The following is a 19,877-nucleotide window of genomic DNA, read 5'->3' as shown; positions in this document are numbered from 1 at the left end:
TAGCTGTGCTTCTGTAACATCCAGAGCATGGACATGGCTTAAGTCAGTACATGCACAGGATCATACTGAGCAGGTTATGGGAGATCTAAGGGAGTTGCAACGTTGTACAGGGGCAAATACTATAAAGCACTGCATCTCAGTTGTACAGCTTTGCATCATTACAGTGAAATCCACCAAGCTTATACACTACTTACATCCCACTTAAGACTGCAAAATAGGCCCCAAGTAGGACTTAAGTGGTGTATAGTCCTGGTACTGGCACTCCACAAAGGGGTGAATTTCACCATTAGTCATGAAATGTGTATGTGGTAATATGTGGCTCAGCTGTAAAGGCCGGAATATCCACTCAGACAGATCCAACCATCTCAGATCTACAGAGTGTTGACATAGGAAGCGTAAACATTGACTAATACACATGCAAAGCAGCAATATTTTCACTAGCATGAAGGCACTTCAGCTGCAATTTCAAGACTGTGTGTGCGCACCTTACCCCCTCAGTGTGTAGTGTGAAAACCTGGGCCAATTTGTTTGGGCTTACAGCAGAGAAAGAATACTGGGCTGACTGGCACCAAGGAATACCACTGAAAGGGTCTATGTGAGGGGAATTATTGGTACAAATGTTATCCAGCTACTTCCTTTAAAATGTTTATTAAGTGATCAAGATGGTTTCTCTTTGCAGATGAGAACAGTTTGCTCTTCTGCCCCATCAGCCTTCTCCTTCAGAGCTTTGGGACAGCCATAGCTTCCGACTATCTTACCTGTAACAGTAGATAGAGATGATGATAATGGCCACCATAGGAAAAATTACGGATGGCAAAATCACATCCAGGGGTACGTCACTCACACGTGTGTCATATTCCACCCTTCCTAGGATCCATTCTCTGAGGCCAAATTTCACCTGAAGAATTAAATACATACTTATACCTGCCTCAGAAATGTAACTAGAAGATTATTCAATAATTTAGCTGCCATGCTTTAGTTTCTTAATAATCTTTATAATCTATAGAATTCCTAGTCCAGATTGCCAAACAGGTATAATATGCAGATACAATCTTTTTTGCTGGCATAAATTGGCATAGCTCCAATGAAGTTAATGAATTTACCTATTTATTCCAGCAGGTAATTTGGCCCTTATTACATAAAAGGAAAAGAAAAACCTATTACTATACAAAGGAATTTAAGGCCCAATCCTGTAAGCACTTACTACCCAGAATAGTGATTGACTGCAATGGGACTTGTCAAGATAGAAAACCCGATTTCTAGTTGCGAGTATGCATAAGACTGGACCCCTTAATAAAAGCGGCAATCAACATCTTGGGACATTCTATTTATCTGCAATCCTTTTATAGATAGCAGGCAGAATCTGGAAGTGGAGTGGAGTCACAAGATAGTTTCCTTTATATAATGTGCCACTGAAAAATAAACCCATGCAAATAGGAAGCTACTGTATCAGTGTCACAAACACAGTACTCCATGCCCTCCTCCCTACATACATGCTATTAAAGACAACGTGCAGGGAAGGTGACATACAATGAATTCAGGCAAGTTATTGATTGTATCCCTCTTCTGCCTTCTCTTTGGCTGAGGTTGTACTACTGGTGGTTCACAATATAGATCCTTGTCAGTCAGTGTTTTTATGTTGCAGGGTTCTGCCCCCACAAAAGCTTGAGCCTCCTCTATCGTCATGGCTTTGTTCAGATTACTGCCCTAGACAGAAAATATAAGGCTAAGTCATTTTAGCTGCAAAGCCACGGGTGAAGCAATCCACAAGTTACACAATATTTTGTACAGTTCATTTTCAACAGAGGATGTAGTTCTGACATCAATGTGAAGGGGGAGGAAAAAATACCCCCAGGCTTTTACACACAGAGGAAATCAATTAATTCTATGAGAACACAGCTAATATGGAAATTCCAGATTCCAGCAGTGGAGGGCAGCATGCAGTTTTTAAGGATGAAAGGAAAATCTCACACCTATATATTTATTATAATGATAAAACTAGAACCAGCCATGTCTTGTCAAGTTTACCTCTGCATGAATAACGTTGTTGACTTGTTTTTTGATGCCATCAGTGAAGTTTTCAAATGTTGGATCCGCAACATATTTAAAGGGATCATTGTTCTCAATGTTTAGAACCAAATTGTAACCATCCATTTTAATAAGTGTAGTAATCCTATAGTTTTCTGGATCCTCTAATATTGGTGGAGAAGAGAAGACTATTGTGCTTTCATTGATTTTTGCAATATCTTTTCCTTCAAACTAAAAAGCAAACAAAACATTTTGGGTTTTGATTAGATCATGTTATTTGCTGCTGAACATTTAGCACCTAAAAATACAACACAACCAAGTTAAATAAAAAGGTGAGGCTTCTCAGATACTTTTGGAAAAGAAAAAAAATCACTGGACAAAAATAAATCATAGCTTCAGTGTGGGTTAGTATTTAGGCCCAAAGCAAAATCCGAAGGTCTGAACACTCCCGAAGTTGGCAGAAAGTTTGCGTCATTATCTGAATTTCGTGGGTTTGAACCATTTTAGGGCGATTTAATGTTGAGAACACAGGATTGGTGGGGCTGGGGTAGTAACGCCTTAGCTTTAATCCAGACTGTTTTTGACTCTTCTGCAACTTTGGGTACATCACTTGTCTTCAAGGCATTTATAAATAACAGAGACGTTATCAGCTTAATATAAATGCTCAGTACCATTTATGAATAAAATACATTAAACACCAACCAGCTAACTCACAACAAACCTTATCTTCCACCACAATGAATGTTTATTTCTACGGCACCTCATGCTTGAAAATGTCTGGATCCTAACAGTAGAATTTTTTTTTATATATAATTTCTTCCTCCCCATCCCAATCCTTTGCATTAGGTGTTCCTTGACACATTAAAAAAGTACTATTATACAAATAGTCTACTCTAGGAACCCTCTTCAACCAATCATTAACATAAATCACAACACAAAAACCAGCAGCTATCTTTATGACTTCTAGTACATTTTGGATACTACCATAATATAATGAAATGAAAATAAAGTGAACTAAAAAGTAAACAAATGGTGGACAGGCTGCATTTACAGCGCCTCCAAATAGAGGTTTTTTATATATTTGAATAAATATATACAGGGGAGAAACACTTGAGAATATTAAACAAAGTTTTGCTAAGGAAAAGTTTTTCATGAGTTTAGTGTAGGCCTGATATAGTAGAAGTTCATCTGTTAGCCTACGTTGTAGTAGTTGCAGTACATAGACTAAGAAAGGTGGACAGTGTCTTAAGAAGAGCACAAAAATTGTATAGATTCTTAAAAATTAAATTATGTATTTGAAATTAGAACTGAAAATAGACAACAGGAAAACAAATGTTAGTTTTTGAACAAGTTTTGAACTATGTCCCCATCAAAGAGCCATTTTTAGCTTCTTAATCAGGTGATAAACTGTGGTCTTCCTGAGAAATATTGCAGTTATTTGTAGTGAAGGGGTCTGCTTAGCATCAGATGCTGGAGGGGTAGTTTTAAAATTCCATGTATAAGGATATGCACACTACAGGAATAATATACCAGGAAAGGGCAAAAAAAAGTAGGAACTTTTCAGTTTGCAAACCCAAACTGAATGGGTTTGGATTTTGCAAAGCCAAGAGCAGGAGCAGTTTGGATTTGAGTCCAGAATTGTCCAAACATCTACAGCTCAGTAGGGAAGACAGGGGATAGGATACATGATTCCACTTTGGACTTGCCAAAGAATTTCAGTTGCCCCATTCAAGGCTCAGTTCTACAACCCTTATTCATGTTGAAAAGTACCTTACCGTTTGAGTTGTCTCTTTGAAATCAAGGGGGCTTGCTTGCATTGTAAGGTACTAATCAACATAAGTAAGGATGGAAGAATTGGGCCCTTAGTTTGCAATTGAAAAAAGTACAAATATTGACAGGGTTTATGTACCTGAGGTTTTCTTTAAACCATTTAGGCCCAATCCAAACCCCACTGACATCCGTGGACAGATTTCAATGGGGTTTGGGATCGGGCTCTGTTTAGACATCACACTGATGATGAAGACAGCATGTCTGACCAAAAAATAAATAAATAAATAAATAATTACCTTTCTGGAGTCTAGACTGTGTATTTGTCTCTTCTTCCTTCTGGAAGGCCCATGAAGTTCAGCAGTTACAACTATGGAGAAACTCTGGATGATATCAAACCCAGTTCCCGTTACAGTAATATTTCTCCCTCCACTGAAAAAGCAGACGCAAATCAAACATGAGTAAAGTTCTACAACCATACGCTAGCTCCATCTAAGACTTCTTCCTCTTAAAATATTTTTTGCATAGCTTTGCATGCAGGTGCTTGTACAATAGTTAGGTATCAAATGTAAGACCTTCCAGTAAACCAAATATGGATATAAAATTTTGAAGTGATACAGCTGATCCAAACCCTGTGGTCTAATTTGTGATTTTTATATTGACATTTTTAAATTGTTTAAAATATTTTTCCTTGCCTTTATCACTCTTTGGCAGCACGGAAGAGGGGTGGGGAAGATGGGGAGAACACTACACAAACAAACAGGGGAACCTAACACAATGGTTGGTGGTTCCCACCAAAATGGCTCAGTGCTTGGATGAGATCAGCTCATGGATGAAAAATAGCCGCCTGAAAGTGAAGCTGAGCAAGACAGAGGTTATGCTGGTGGGCAAAGGAAAGCATTTTGAAGAATTTGTAGCCATGGAGCATTCTCCTTTGGTTGAAGATACACACCCACAACTGGTCAATGCAGTCTCCAGGTTAGGACTACTCTTGGATTCCTCACTGAGGCTAAGCTCTCACAGAGCAGCATCTGTGCGTAACGCTTTCCATCATTTCCGGGTAGCTAGGAGACTCTACCCTATCATGGCAGACAGTGATCTGGCCTCAGTTATTCATGCCTTAATGACCTCTTGGCTGGACTACAGTAAGGCAGTATACCTGGAGATGAAGTACCTTTAGCACTTAGCAAACTCCCACTTATTCAGAAGACTGCAGTGCATCTCTACAGTAATGCTGGTTACCCCAAGCACATCACACCTGTCCTCTGCTCCCTACCCTGGCTTCCCATAGAATCAAGTCAAGTCTTAGACCTCATCTTCAAGGTGCTCCATCGCCTGCCATCAGGATATTTCAAAGAGCCTCTAAAGCTCTAGGACAAAGACCACACTCATCAACTTTGCTCCTCCAGCTCAGTGGAACTCCCTACAACAGAAGATAAAGCTTTCTAAGGGGCTGGTCCAAGACTGTGGAATGAACTCCATCAGGAATTAAGGATCACCACAAACCTCATCATCTTCCATTCCAAGTGCAAGATGCACTTCTTCAACCTTACCTTCTCTGACATAAATGCATAGCAACATGCATATTAAAAGAGCCCCTACCAAAACAGGACACTTCACTGCAACCACATCTCCCTCAAGAGAGAGGATGAGAGAATAAACATGTGCCATATTAGTCATGTTGCTTACTGCATTCCTGGAAGGTGCTCTGATAGTGTGGTGAAGAGTGTTATAAGAACCTATATAGAAAGGAATAGAGGTCACAAGGTGCTGGCTCTCTTTGTTGCAGTTGATAGATGCATTAATAATTAAGAAAGACAGCGTAAATTTCCACCCACCAACTATCCCAATAATCATGACGGGGAGGGAAGGTGATGCACAGAATAATCTAATAAAATGAGTTCCACTTTATCAAAAGTTTTGAGAATCCCTGGAGTGACTGACTATAAAGGGGGAAAATTAGACTGATTACAAAGCGCTGTCAAATGTACCAAGTAAACAAAAGAAAGACATCTATTGTCCCTCTAATCTCTTAAATGGTAATAATCTTAAACATTACTTTATTTTACATAAAAGGTCGTGTTCAAGGAGCCTGGTAAGTCACAGCTGACTTAACTTTTAAGATGCTGTTCGGGTCATCATCTCATGTTGGGTTTTTTGGTAGTAATTGACAGCATTTGAGATTGGGCTCGTTCCCTCTAATCTCTCAGGATATGAAAATACCAAGATGTCCTCTACTAGGCAGCAAGATTAAGACATTAAGAAGCTGAAGCCCATGAGTAAAGATCACAGTTTTTGTCCTGAGCCCTTGAAATGAGGAGTATTCTGGGAGGACTTCTATACAGGTACACTGTCAAATAGTTCAAAGTATCATGTTGGGATTTCCTGTTTGCTTTTATGTTTAGGCTATCGGTATTTTTCTTTTCAGAAAGAACTGAATTCTCAGAGAGAAACCACCAGTTTGGCTGTAGATTAAAAAAAACAAAACAAAAAACAACACACACAGACACACAAAATCTCTTAAAAACCCTGCTGAACTCCAACTGTGCTTTTTAACCAGCTACTACTTGCCCTACTGGAACAAAGCCGGCAAGTCATAATTTATTCTTTTTTATTTCCATCATATCAACTCTTATTAATAGCCGAGCAAGCCATGTTTCAGAAATGGATGGACACAGACAGTTTGACAGCTTTATGTATCAGGTGATGACTTCTGCTTTAACGGGAATAAGATTAATTTTAAAAAGCAAGGTAAAACTAGGGTAGATTGACGTTCTCCTTAAATACATCTCCAACTCTTTTCTTTTTCCTTTAAGAAATCTGTATTTTAAAAGAAGTTAATTAATTTTCTTATTTCAAGATTTAGCTTTGAAAAAGGTATTATTAAAGTTTTGAGGTAAACAGAATACATTATTAAAATGTGTTGGCAATGGTTTGGGAAAAAATGTACAGACTCATATACTTAACCTTTCTGCAGAGACACAGTATATTGACTTTCATTTAAATAGTTCCATATGAAGAAAAACTACCACACCCCCATATCTATTAAGAATGAACGTAATTATAATAGAAACATTTCATTACCTGCTGAAGCTATTTTTTGGAAAGAATTTAGTGACGGTAGGATTTTTGCTATATGCAAACATTAAACTATCCAATTTGTTCTTTGTGTTTCCGTGTTGCACCATTACATGAACTTCTTCAACTTTGTCATGTTGTCCTGTGATGCAAACTATTTGTTCACCAAAATCAGTGCTGGAAATTGGAGGGGAAAGAAAAGGAGAAACAAGGCTCAAATTACCAGCATTATTATTAATCATCATCTTTATTACGGTAGTGCCTAAGAGACGACCAAGAATGGGGCCCCATTGTGTTAGGCACTGAACAAACGGTAGCACAGTCCCTGCCCCAAAGAGTTTACAATCTAAATAGACATGGTAGACACGGGAGAAGGGGAGAGGCGTGGGGGAAACACAAGCCCCATGAACAAAGTGATCACTGCAAACGTGCTAGTTCCAAAATGTTGGTTTTTGGGGTGGTCTAGTTAGAAGGGGATCAGCTACATGGAAAGAAGAAGGGAAGGGAAGGGAAGGGAAGAGAAGAGCAGTGAGGGGGATGGGGCAGTGGAGAAGAGACTAAGAGGGGTGGGGTTGAGTGACCTGAGGTGAAGAGATTGTGAGGAGGGGGATGGAGAGGGTTGGAACAAACAACCAATCAGTACAGGGCAGAGAAAGTCCAGTCAAAACTCAGAAAGTTTTCTGTCTGAAGGTTCCTGCTCTGGCTGCTTCTGTAGCTATTCCTACCTGCTGGATTCTCTGGCTGGTTCCTGGCTGCAGTTTACCCTGGCCACATGGCCGGGAATGGTGGGGGGCTGAGGGAAGGCTTTGTACTACTCTGTATTACTGTCACAAAGTGACAAGTTTTAATAAGGGCAAAGCTTCACAAAAAAATTAAAGACAAGCGCTTCCTTCCCTCTTCCCACCCCATCCCTTAATGCCTTCTTATAGCTAACGCCCTCCTACCTTCTATCCTCCCCCACCCGTCCCCCGTGATTCACAGAATAAATAGAAACAACCAAAAACCTACCCCAAAAATTAATGAACAAACAAAATCATGGCACCAACTTAATGTTCACAAACCATCACTCTGTGTTTGCACCGCTTCTGTGTTCTATTCCTTTCTCTCACTCTATGTCTATCTTATCTGTTTAGAGATGGTAAACCATTTGGGGCAGGGATCTCCTCTCACAATAGATTTGCACAATGCCTAGCATAGATGGGCTCTGATCTCAGCTGGTGCTAGTGGAGTACAAGTCAATATATGGAAGTTAAGTGCTGCATACGTACATGTTGCAGGGCACATCACCAAGGAAAACGCTAACATCTTTCTGGGAACCAGTTTCCAGATTGTTCCCAGTGATTGTAAGGATGGTCCCACCAGCTTGGGGGCCTTTTGTTGGACTTATTCCTGTAGGATCAGGTTGCTGTAAGGAAGAAATGGCAACAAACTAATTAAACACATGGGTTTAAGTTTTTACTTTACAATGGAATTATTTATATTTCTAGTGATTACAGACTAAGTTTTCAACAATGACTAGTATTTTTGGATGCCTAACTTGAAACACCTAAATGGAAGCCTGATTTTTAGAAAGAGTTGTTTCTCTGAAAAATCAGTCCCCATTAAGGGGTCTCAATTTGAGGCAATTTTGAAAAGGACAGTATCAATATGGATGTGAAGAATAAAAAAAACTATGAGAATAATAAGGTTATGAACTGATCTTCCACAACAGATTATCCTTCATTAGAGAATGAGGTGATGAACAGGTAATGTTGTATCCTCTCTCCAACATGCCCTGTGCGATTTTTGGCAAATATATTAGCATTTCTTCTTTTTGATCGGAGTTCGGCCTGCACAGATTCTTCTCCCCATACAGCAATTAGATCCAGTGTCTCCCGTTCGCTCCATGCCGGAGCTCGTTTGCGATTCTGGGACTGCATGGTCACCTGTGCTGCTGAGCTCCCCATGCTGACCAAACAGGAAATTCAAAAGTTCCCGGGGCTTTTCCTGTGTACCTGGCTAGTGCATCGGAGTTCAAAGCGCTGTCCAGAGTGGTCACATTGGAGCACTCTGGGATAGTTCCCGGAAGCCAATACTGTCGATTTGCGTCTGCACTACCCCAAATTCGATCCAGCAAGGTCAATTTTAGCACTACTCCCCTGGCTGGGGAGGAGCACAGAAGTAGATTTTAAGAGCCCTTTAAGTTGACGGAACGGGGTTGGTTGTGTGGACGCATCCATTTTAAAATGGACCTAACATGGCTAAATTCGACCTAACCCCGTAGTGTAGACCAGAGCTAAGGACTGTATCTGCACCAGAGTGCAGCATCGAACTTGAAGTGTTATTATTATTAATCATCATCTTTATTACGGTAGTGCCTAAGAGACGACCAAGAATGGGGCCCCACTGTGTTAGGCACTGAACAAACGGTAGCACAGTCCCTACCCCAAAGAGTTTACAATTTAAATAGACAAGGTAGACACGGGAGAAGGGGAGAGGCGTGGGGGAAACACAAGCCCCATGAACAAAGTGATCACTGCAAACGTGCTAGTTCCAAAATTTTGGTTTTTGGGGTGGTCTAGTTAGAAGGGGATCAGCTACATGGAAAGAAGAAGGGAAGGGAAGAGTGGTGAGGGGGATGGGGCAGTGGAGAAGAGACTAAGAGGGGTGGGGTTGAGTGACCTGACGGGTAGCAGTCAGGTATTGCAAGCTTCCACAGGGCTATCGCCACTGTTAATGGTACCTAAGAATCCCTGTTGGAGCTGCTGTAGGTGGCAGTAAAGAAGAAGACAGAACTTGGACAGAAGTTGCACTTTAATCCTTATTTTTCTAAAGCTCAACCTCATTTACTAACAGCTCCTCAAAGGACTAATTTAAAGACAGAAAAAATGGAGAGGCTGAACATGAATATTCAATACTAAACTATTAAAAATAATGTTCTAAATACTATGAAACCTACAAATATAAGTGCTTACCAGAGATGGCATAACAGCGTGTACTGAACTGCGTATCTGAGATTCTTTGAGGTGATCTCTAATAAGTGGGCATTGCTTGTCCAGGGTTCATTATGCTAAACCAGGCAGGGAAATGGGTGCCTTGATTTTTCCTGAGGTGTTTCTTAATGGACCAATAAACACACTCCGGTGTCTTCATGGTTTGATGAAAAGCACTTTTCAGAAATGCAATCACGTTGGCTGGTGTAGTACAAGATCTTTTAAATCTCTTGCTGAATGTTGAGATGGTTTCAATATGTACTTGCAATATTAATTGCATTAGCCTTGTTTGATAGCAATAAGCATCAAATTATCTGAAAAGAAGGCAGCCTGATACCACAGCTGGTATCAAAATGAACTACCAACAGGGGAGAGAGGTTAGATACTTAGTAACTGCACAACACTTTTGCTTTGGGGATCTTGGCACACTTTACAACCGTTGAGAGGGCTGGCTTGCTGTAATGCTGGTTCTAGGTTCCCTTTAATTCCCAATTCCCACCCCACCCCTTCCCATGGCATCCACGTCTGATCCAAAATGTAAAGATGCAAACAGATTGAAAACGGCTCACACTACTGCATGTGTGCCAAGCATGTATTATCAATGCAGCCTACAAAGGTATGTGGATGCAGAATCAGGAGTGGAACAAGCAATAGTCACAGTATACTTTCTCTCACATTAGCACGAGCATTTTCAAAGGTAGCCTAAACCTTTACAGATGGCACTGGCCCAGGAGATAAGTCCACTGCATGGTCTACGCTGGTATTAAGTCCAGCGATTGCCTTTATACAAGATGCTACTTGGAGGCTCAGCTTGTCTCTATAGATCCAGTATTCTTGAGAGGAAGGTGAGTCTTCTCCCCTGGTGTAGGGCCATGCTGACAGAATGACAGACACGAGCACTTGTGGTTTATTCTCGAATTCTTTCCAGTCTCTGCCTTGAAACTAGTACATAACTGGCTTGGTTGATTCTTTTTCTATCTGTCTTTGTTTTCTAGATTTCTGTCATGTTCCCATATTCTTGTTCAGTTACTATATATTCATGCTGCCAGGCTGCTCTGGATAAGGAGTCAGTTATGTACATCTAAACTGTAGCACTGCAGTTTCAGTAGCAAACACTGAAGGTGTTTTGGGGTTGCTAGCAGTGGTTTTTTAAAAATGTTTAGTGGTTTAGGGTCATTTTCTACTTCAATGGTTTGCCATCCTTGAACATGCAAATGTAAAACTTTTCACATATGAAAATGATCTCAAGACATTGCGTTTCAATTTGAGTCTCTTTTTTCCATTGGTGACTAGACATTTTTGTCTCTTTTGTACGAGTGATACCCCAAGCCCCACCACACTGACATTGTGTAGGAGCCTCTTCACAACATAGTATTTCAGGATTGGATACTTAGTCACCAGCTTTCTGATACTTGTGATGGCTGCGTCGTGATGAGGTAACCATCATGCAACTTCGCAACTTCGTCCAGTAGTTGCCGAAAGTGTTTGCACACATGTGAGAGGCTTGGGAGAAACTATCAGCTTGCATATCCTAATAATCTCTGAACTGATTTAATATCTGTAGGTTGGGCATCCACTGTATTGCTTTTATGTTTTCAGGGTCAGGTCTTAGAACTTGCGAGGTCAGCAAATGTCTTGTTTATGGTAGAGCAGTCAATCTTCTTTTATTCAATTTTAGGTTTACTTCCCTGGCTCTCTGTAGCAGATAGATGAGGTTGTGGTTGTGATCTACCACAGCTACTGCCATGTCGTCTCCATTTCTGTACACTAGAATGTCTTCAGCTATGATGTTGAGCCTGCGAATCCTGTTAGTACATCTCACTGGCAGTGTCAATATTCGTTTGCTGCATGTTTGATTCTCAATAACATTCTCAGTCATCTGTATCTACCTGCTGGCGTCCAAAGTGTGGCTCCGTAGCTGTTTTCCTTATGCAGTAGCACTTGCCAATAACGGTCTTTGGCATCAAGTACTGAGTATATTTTTGCTTTTTGCTAAGTCAGGCAATATTTCTTCAATTGTAGGCATGTGGTTGTGAGCTCTTGTTAGTACCTAGCTTAAATTGCTTGCATCAATGCAAATACATAGCTTGCCTGGCTTCTCGGTGACTACCATGCTGTTTATCCAGCTTGTGGGCTCTGTGACTAACAATGATGCCTTCTTTTCCATTTGCTTTAGTACTCCCATTTTTTCTTCTTTATGCAATGGGTGCTCTGCGAGGCAGATGCTCTATTGGCTTAATTGTTTTATCTATTTCTGGGTATAACATTCCTTGAACATCTGGGATGTCTTCCGATACCTCATGGTAAGTTTTCAGCAGCTTTGTTGAAGGGATGGCAGAGTACATTGCCTACTCTGGGTATGTACGGTTGCTTGTGTGTCTATTGGTTGAATTATTTGTCCCAAGTTTAGTGTCACTATGTTAATCAATTTGCTCATTTTAGCTGAAAGTGGTAGCTTCTATGTTCTTTAACTCTCTACTCCTGGGGGAATCATGTTTGTTGTCTGTATTGTTAATGACATACTTGCTGACAGATATTATGAAATAAATTACCAAAATAATTGAAACTGGTATGATTATATTGTGTTATTTTGATAAAATATGCAGAAATTTAAAATAGTGTGTGCAGAATATTTTATTTTTTGGCACAGAATTCCCCCAGAAGTAGTACTCTTAGTAGTCTGATATTGTGACTCACTGCCATAGTAACAAGCAACCAGTCAGATAAAGGGAAAGAAAACTGGTTTGGCTTTTCGCTGTTCAGGTGCTGCTATTTCATTTGTAAAGACGTGTAGAGCTGTCAGTATTCCAGAGGTTTGGGATGGCTGGACATTGAGAAATTAGAAGGAGCATTTTATTTCCATTGTACCAGTAATGGCTATGTTAAAACTGACAGAAAATGTTCAAGTCATTGTTAACCTATGCCTGATTCTGCTTACACTGAAGTCAATGCCAAAAGGACTGGTGACTTCAGTGGAGCAGAGCTCTTAATAGTTAGTTTCAAGTGGAAAGGTTGGTAGTAATTTACAAGGCATGGAAAGAATTCTACTGCACCTAGTCACATATGAAAGGATGCTGTAAAAGGGAAGACAGACTAGAAACATTTGACAACATGCAAGCCTTTATGTACAACAGACTGCTGCAGAGGGGAACTGGTCTGTGTTGTCTTTTATTTCATTTATTTCCTATTGTAATGCTACGCTTATGTTCTTGTGTAACCATAACATTTTTTAAAATTATCACTGAATGTTTAACTTTAATCTATTTGACATGCTAGGGGTGCTCTAAGCGGATTACAGATGCACATTACCATCTTTCCCAGTAGGAGAACAGCAGGTTAATGTATCCAAGAAAGAAACAGTAAAAATACATAACTGTAGAAATACACAGCAGAAATTGTATTTATTTTAAAAGAGGAATTTTTTTCCCACTTGTAGAAATACTGAATAAGTTGGAAACTTTTAAAACAAAACAAATGTCTTCTTTCTACTTAAAAAGTCTGACGAGCATTCTTGTAGAGTACCTACCCACAGACAATGAATAAATAAGATCCAAAACCATGCCAAAACAGAAGCTTTTAAGACCATATAAACAGACTAGATTGTCTGTTTTGATCTTCTGTTGCCACTCCAGAAGCCAGAAAGGACCATTCCACCCTTGTAGATGTGTGCAAGCATGTGTGACACCTACATACTAATTTTATTCCTGCTGTCAGAAGCGGTCTGTGTTTCCTCATGGAAAGAGAGGGAAGACAAGCCAAACAAGAGGTTGGCATCTCAGCTTAAGGCACACAGCATTACCCTTTCAGATTCGGTGCTACTTGGCATTGCTGCACATTTTGTAAGTAGAGCCATGGTGGAGATATGAAGCCCCCAAGTATTATTTCTTTTCCCATATTCAGGATTGGTTTTTTTTCAGCAACGGCTTGCTCAGTTCTATCATACTTTAAAAAAAAAACCCCTAATCTCATAGCCCAAACAGACATATAGACCGGGACACCGTCTGTCTTGAATTTTCAGACACACTGCTCAGCTAACGTCTATGTATAGAAGGTTCCTCGGGAGCAAAGGCAAAGCAGTTAAAGAGTCTCTCTTTCCTTTTAGTACTAAAGAGTAGAGGCTGCCCACCTCTTCCCTCAGGTCTGAAGAGGAGTTAATAAACAGCTCGGAACCATTCTGAGGTGATGGGAAGAAAGGTCTTCTAAACATAGGAGGCTGGTTAAGACTCCTCTTTAAAAATAAACTATTTTATTTTGCCCAGTGTTGTCACACAATCTAGCACAGAATGCATTACAGCTAGAAGGATGGTACAATTATGGCAAAATCCACCCAGCACAATAAGTTCTTGTGAAGCCCTCATCCCTTTTATGCTCTACTGATATAATCCCTGCTCCAGAAACCTTTATATTACAACTGAGATAGATGAGATATGGCAGTCTTGGGAACTAGTGGAGATATCTAGGTAAGGAGAGCGATAATCAATGCAGGGAAGTTTCATGGAAAAATGAGATATATGAAGTGTGGGGGGGCTTTTGGCAGTAAAAAGTGGGAGCAAAGGAGTGGACCAAGAAAGAGAGGATCTACAGGTAGCGAGAGGAGGAGCTGTGCTGGAAACAGTGAGTTGACTTGCCTTCTCTCTACAAGGACCCTACCCTGCTCCACTGGTTGCCATTTTAGACTTGGCTCACCTTCCACTGCTGGGTCCCACTTCTTACCTCACATTTGTTGTCCTGCGTTTCTGAAGAGTTAATAGCATGAAAGTTAAAACTGCCTGGGAGGAGAGGCAGTAAGGAGTAAAACCCAGCCCTTACATGCTGTGTTTTACAGGCTTTACTTTTAACCTATCAAATCTGATAATGGGATTATTTAAATCTCTCCATTATAACAGATCCACATTATCTTCTAGTGCCCACACATATACAACTAAAGCCACTGGAATCTACAACACAGGCTACTAAAGCCACAAGCTGCAACAACTGCAACTAAGCACCACACTGGGCACAGCAATTAAGATGCAGTTGAGGACTTTCCTTCAGTATAGTGACAAATCAAAGTAAATAGCTTGTCTAATGTGCTGCACATCATGCTGTTTGTGGCACTGCTTATTTCTAAGCATGCCGTGCTTTTGAACAAAACAATTTGTTGAAAAATACTAAATTAAAATGTGCAGCGTCATTACTTATTCTTCAGTGGCTACACATTAATTGTCATGATTAAGACTACTGGCTAATCTAAACACACTGATGAAAAAAACTAGTGCAATTACCATGTCTAAAGAATGCCTAATTTTTCAATGTTGAGTTTTTTGTTCATCACTGACACAGTACCTATGTTCATTACAGATGCTTTTTCTCTACCATAGTTTTCATCATTTGAACTGTGGACAGCATTGTCCTATTTCAAGGCTCTGTATCTGCTGTTCAGAGGGATCTTCATTGCTTCTATTATATATTAAAACCTTTGAGTGTGTTTTCCAACACACATGAATGAGCAAAGACCAATATTTCTGTTTCTGAAATAAAATACAATCACTTCTGTTTGTCCCAATGGTAAATTAAAAACAAGAAACATGTAGAACACTTATAAAACATACTTACTTGGTATGTAAATTGTACTTCATTTGTTGAGCTACCTCGTTTTCCACTTATATCAACTTCAATTTCACCGTGTAAGGGTTTTGAGACGTTTCCAACTTGACACACAATCCTAATCAGAAATAGTGTACCTGTAAGTTTATAACTTTCTCCATTTTATCTGTTGAAAAAAGTGAATCTTAACGCACACGTAAGGCATCACTTTGACAGCACTAGAATCTGAAGTCTTTATTTAGCTACCATATGTAGCACAAGAAGAAGTGCAAGCTTCCTCACCATATCTCACTGTACCTCAACCTGTCATGAAGAGACCATCCCCTAAGGATGCGAGAGGATAGCTCAGTCCTCTATCCATTAGGACCAAAGTTGTGGACCGCCAACTCTACACAGTGGCTACTAAGCAGCTATTGAATGGCAGTGACTTTTGGTCACTATTGACAGATAAAACTCACACTAGTAATCGAGTAGCACACTAAAGAGCACTTCTTGGTAAGTTTCTCTCTCTTTTTTTGGTTCTTTCAGTCTTGAGATAATTGCTATTCTTCTTTAAACAATGTACTATTGTCTATTAAGAATTAAATATCAGAATCGCTCTTCCCAGTATAATGTACTTAAATTAGGACCTAAATAAAGGGTTGTCAAGTCCTACAGCAGATTACTCCAGAATTATCTGTCGGAGTCCTGGCACATGGACAAAATTTTCCAAATTCTTGTAAGCCTTGGCTTACGTATTGCTGCTGGAGCCTGCACTCAGTTCCTCATAATTTTGACTTGAAAACTATGTATCCTTGAAAGTTATGTCTTCTTGTCAGGCACAGAGAGGAAATGTTACCTTCAGAAGAATTTGCAAAATGTCTCACCTACTAGAAGTTGAAAGAGAGAAGTGGTCATTATAATATAAAATATGCAGTGGTGCTGTTAGTAGTGGCAGGATAACAGGGATTTTTTTTTTTAAATGGGTTTGTATTGATGTATAATAGTGTCTTTAATCTGAGAATCAGCAATCCATTTCCAGAGGTAGGTAAGTAGAAGTATCCCTCTATATTACACGGGGAAACAGAGAGAAAGAAAGTGTGTTGTCCAAGGTCACACATTAAGTGAATAGTGGAGCTAAAAAGAGAACCCAGGTCTCCTGATACTCTCTTCTTTTCTACTAAATAGACAATATTGTCTCCTAAAACATCTAACATTTTACTAAAGAAAAGGTGAAACAATGGGAAGGATTGGATGCTTTAGAAATCTTCAAAAAAGGAAAAATGTAAAACACAAAACAATGTGCAAAGAGAATGGAAAGTGGCACGAAAAGAAAGTTACAGGCATATGTTCTAAATTGTTTTTTGAATACCTTATTTTTTCAACCCTTATACACACCTAGATTTATAAATAAATTAAAGTATGCAAGTTGTATACATTCATTCCTTTTACCACACTGGTAGAGCTAAGCAAAGTAGAAACATTACTGCGATACAAGGATACAATCACCTAAAATCTGGCTTCCCCTCCAAGTGTCTAAATCAAAGTTTTAGAAAAGGCACAAAACCAAGGACATTGGGGGAATTCTTGTATGGCTATACTGTGCTTGTGATGCTTCTGCAAATACTTTGGGATGGGAAAGAAAGAGGTGCATCTGAGGGTGATGTTGCATGCGTGGATAAGTGTAAAAACAGCCATTGAGAAACTGGTGTATAGAGAGATTTCTGTTCTGACCAAAAATTATTCTCAAGATTCTTGGGACCTAGGGTATGTCTACATTGCCTGACATTCAGAATATGCGAGTTTGAATAGCAGTGCCCACCCCCACACTTAGAACTAAGGGGCAGCGTAGAAAAGCCCGGAACATCTGAATCCATTAACCGAGTTCTCAAAAACTAGCCACTACCTAAACATCTCAAAAGTTCCTTTTAAACAGATTAAAATATGAGGAGTTACTGTAATACAGTTAAAATAACCCAAAAGAGAGTCAAGTTTCAACTGCATAATTTTAAATATAAAAAATTATCATCAGTCATCTCCGGTCAATTGTATTGCTTGCTTCTACTAATATCACCACCTATTCCTTACATAGCACTTTTCATCAGCTCATCTCAAAACTGATTTCATCTTGAAATTATTTGTTTGACAAGACTTGGGCTAAATAGCTAAGATGCCTTTAATTTAAACAACAAACAGATAGTTTTGAGACATATGTAGTAAATATTCAGGACAGCTTTTCAAACCAAAAAAATCAATTACAAGCTTGAAAATGCACTCTTAATGTGACAAATCTGTTTCTGTATATAAGTCGTTATATAACGGGGTGGCCAAAATTACTGGCCCTCTGAGCCGCGTACAGTCTTCAGCAGTTTGAGAGCTAAGGCACACCTGCCAGGAGCTGGGACTTCAGTCCCACTCCTGCTGAAGCCCCAAACCCTGGAAGGTGCACCCGGGAGGGCTGAAGCCCTGAGACCCCCTGTCCCCACTGGACAGAAGCCCCTACCTCACCATGCCATCGCAAGGCAGAAGTCCTGAGCTTCCCCCCCCCCCCCGGCCCCCCCCAAGTCTGGAAGGCGGAGAATGGGGGAGAGTGTGGGGCTTGCAAGCGACACTTTAATGGTAAAAGAGCCGGTCTCGAGTCACAGTTTGGCTACCCGTGTTATATAACATGGTTTTGTATAAATCTTGAGAGAGATGTCAGTACTAACAATTTTAGGTAACACTGTATTACTGCCTCTTTGTATGAATACTTCCTGATAATTGCACAGAAATCCTTTTTCTAAAATCTCTCACAGAAAACATCAGCAAGTACCTGGTGGAAACAGAGTAGAACTTCTCTTTGAAAAGACATTTTGTGCCTGCCACGGTTATACTTTTGACATCCTCAGCTTTTATACCCAAATTAGATCCCATTATGGTCAGAAGGATTCCACCACTTAGTGGCCCAGTCTTTGGTTCAATCTGTGAGGGGAAAAAAGAAATTATAATGATGGTGCTGCTCTTACATATGGTTTAAATCCACAACACCTTGCAGTCTGTTAAAAATACAGGTGTTGTGTTTTTTACATAGGCCTCATAAAAAAGAGGCTAAGAAACCTCTTAAATTACATGCTTAGTTAAAAGTACAGAATCTATAGTAACCTGTTGTAGATTTGAAATCTATAATAGCAATACAATTCTATGAGAGAGACAAGATGGGTTAGGTAATATCTTTTATTGGACCAATTTCTGGTGGTAAGAGAGAAGCTTTCAAACGTACATGGAACCTCACCCAACTTGTTTCTCTAATATCCTCTGAACCAACATGCTATATAACTGCAAACATAGAATTCTATAACAGTTTATTACAACAAAGCCCCCCCAGCAGACTATATCTATTATATACAAAATTCCTGGCTGGTGTTTTATCCTTTTTATTATTTTGTTGTGCTTATTTTTCAGAATATCACATTCTTTAAATGATGTATTGAGACTTATTAGGTTGAATCACACCACTTTGGAGAGCCTTTCTAGCTAATTCAAGAGCATTTGCATTTATCCTTCCTGTTGTGTGCATGTATATTTTTGTTTTGTTTTGTAATCATTTCTGCTTTGGAGGATTGTATCAGATGCCCAGTAGACTCTGGGACACAACGAATGGTGCACAGAGGCCTATCACAGACGCTTCTGCTAACCTGCTATCCCTCCTTACTGTATCAGATGAGAGGCAGCAACATTATTGATCATATTTGTGATTGAAAATAAGGACCAAAAAGGGTAGAGGTGGATTTCCACAGCTTAGACAAGCATCTGAATTTGAACACTTATCTGAACCTTCCAACGTTTTGATAATTCACCTGTCTAGCAGTTTCTGTGTAGGAGTTCCAGAAAGCCCATTCAGATTTTTAATCTTAGAGAACTGGAGCCCATTGTACTGCATTTCAGACAGCTGCCCTGGCAGGGGAAGGCATTTAATACCTCGTTGAAGGACCATCACTGAAGAACTAGGACTATCAACTTTGAACAACACTACTAGCCCATCCTCATGCAACAGTGGTCCTTCTAGATGGGGAGATGCATGCCTGGTGGACATGGACCTTCACCATTGGAACCCACAGCGCGGAAACTGAGGCCCTACGTAAGAGCAGAGTTCTGCTCTGTGCAGGGACGCGACATATAGGAATTTGCTACATATACGAACTTGCAGGAAGCAGAGGGCAGGAGGGACTCAACCAGGCCTGAAACACTGATGAACCACTGTTTCATAGAAGGGGTGAGCTTAGTCTAAGGGAGGATGTATCTCACGGCTTTTTGTTCATTTCAAAGATCTACAACTTTTGAGTGCTCCAACAGTAAAGTCAATGTGGATAAGAAATTCCTTTGCTAAGCCTGTGTTCGTTGTTTTCATGCCATGTTGTCCCTGAAGGAGTTAACTGAGAAACCCAAAGCACCCACAGCCTATGTGCAGGTTGGTGGGAGCATGTGTAA

At 40.0% G+C, this 19,877-nt stretch overlaps 1 protein-coding gene across 3 annotated transcripts in view; it reads right to left on the bottom strand.

Moving 5' to 3' along the window:
• The window catches only part of PLXNB2 (plexin B2), a 331,712-nt gene that overhangs the window by 34,255 nt on the left and 277,580 nt on the right, over positions 1-19,877 (bottom strand). For all 3 annotated transcript variants that reach the window (XM_043550501.1, XM_037889000.2, XM_043550504.1), the window contains 8 exons: positions 18,223-18,371; positions 15,441-15,549; positions 8,142-8,278; positions 6,880-7,050; positions 4,095-4,227; positions 2,029-2,259; positions 1,531-1,707; positions 759-898 (listed from right to left, as the gene is read on the bottom strand). In XM_043550501.1, coding sequence (XP_043406436.1) covers positions 759-898; positions 1,531-1,707; positions 2,029-2,259; positions 4,095-4,227; positions 6,880-7,050; positions 8,142-8,278; positions 15,441-15,549; positions 18,223-18,371 — 1,247 coding nt within the window. The remainder of the gene's footprint in view (positions 1-758; positions 899-1,530; positions 1,708-2,028; positions 2,260-4,094; positions 4,228-6,879; positions 7,051-8,141; positions 8,279-15,440; positions 15,550-18,222; positions 18,372-19,877) is intronic.

Source organism: Chelonia mydas, chromosome 1 (assembly GCF_015237465.2).
Source record: "Chelonia mydas isolate rCheMyd1 chromosome 1, rCheMyd1.pri.v2, whole genome shotgun sequence".
NCBI classification, from domain to species: Eukaryota; Metazoa; Chordata; order Testudines; family Cheloniidae; genus Chelonia; species Chelonia mydas.
The sequence above is the reverse complement of the archived record's forward strand: the minus strand, read 5'-3'. Positions and strand labels throughout refer to the sequence as shown.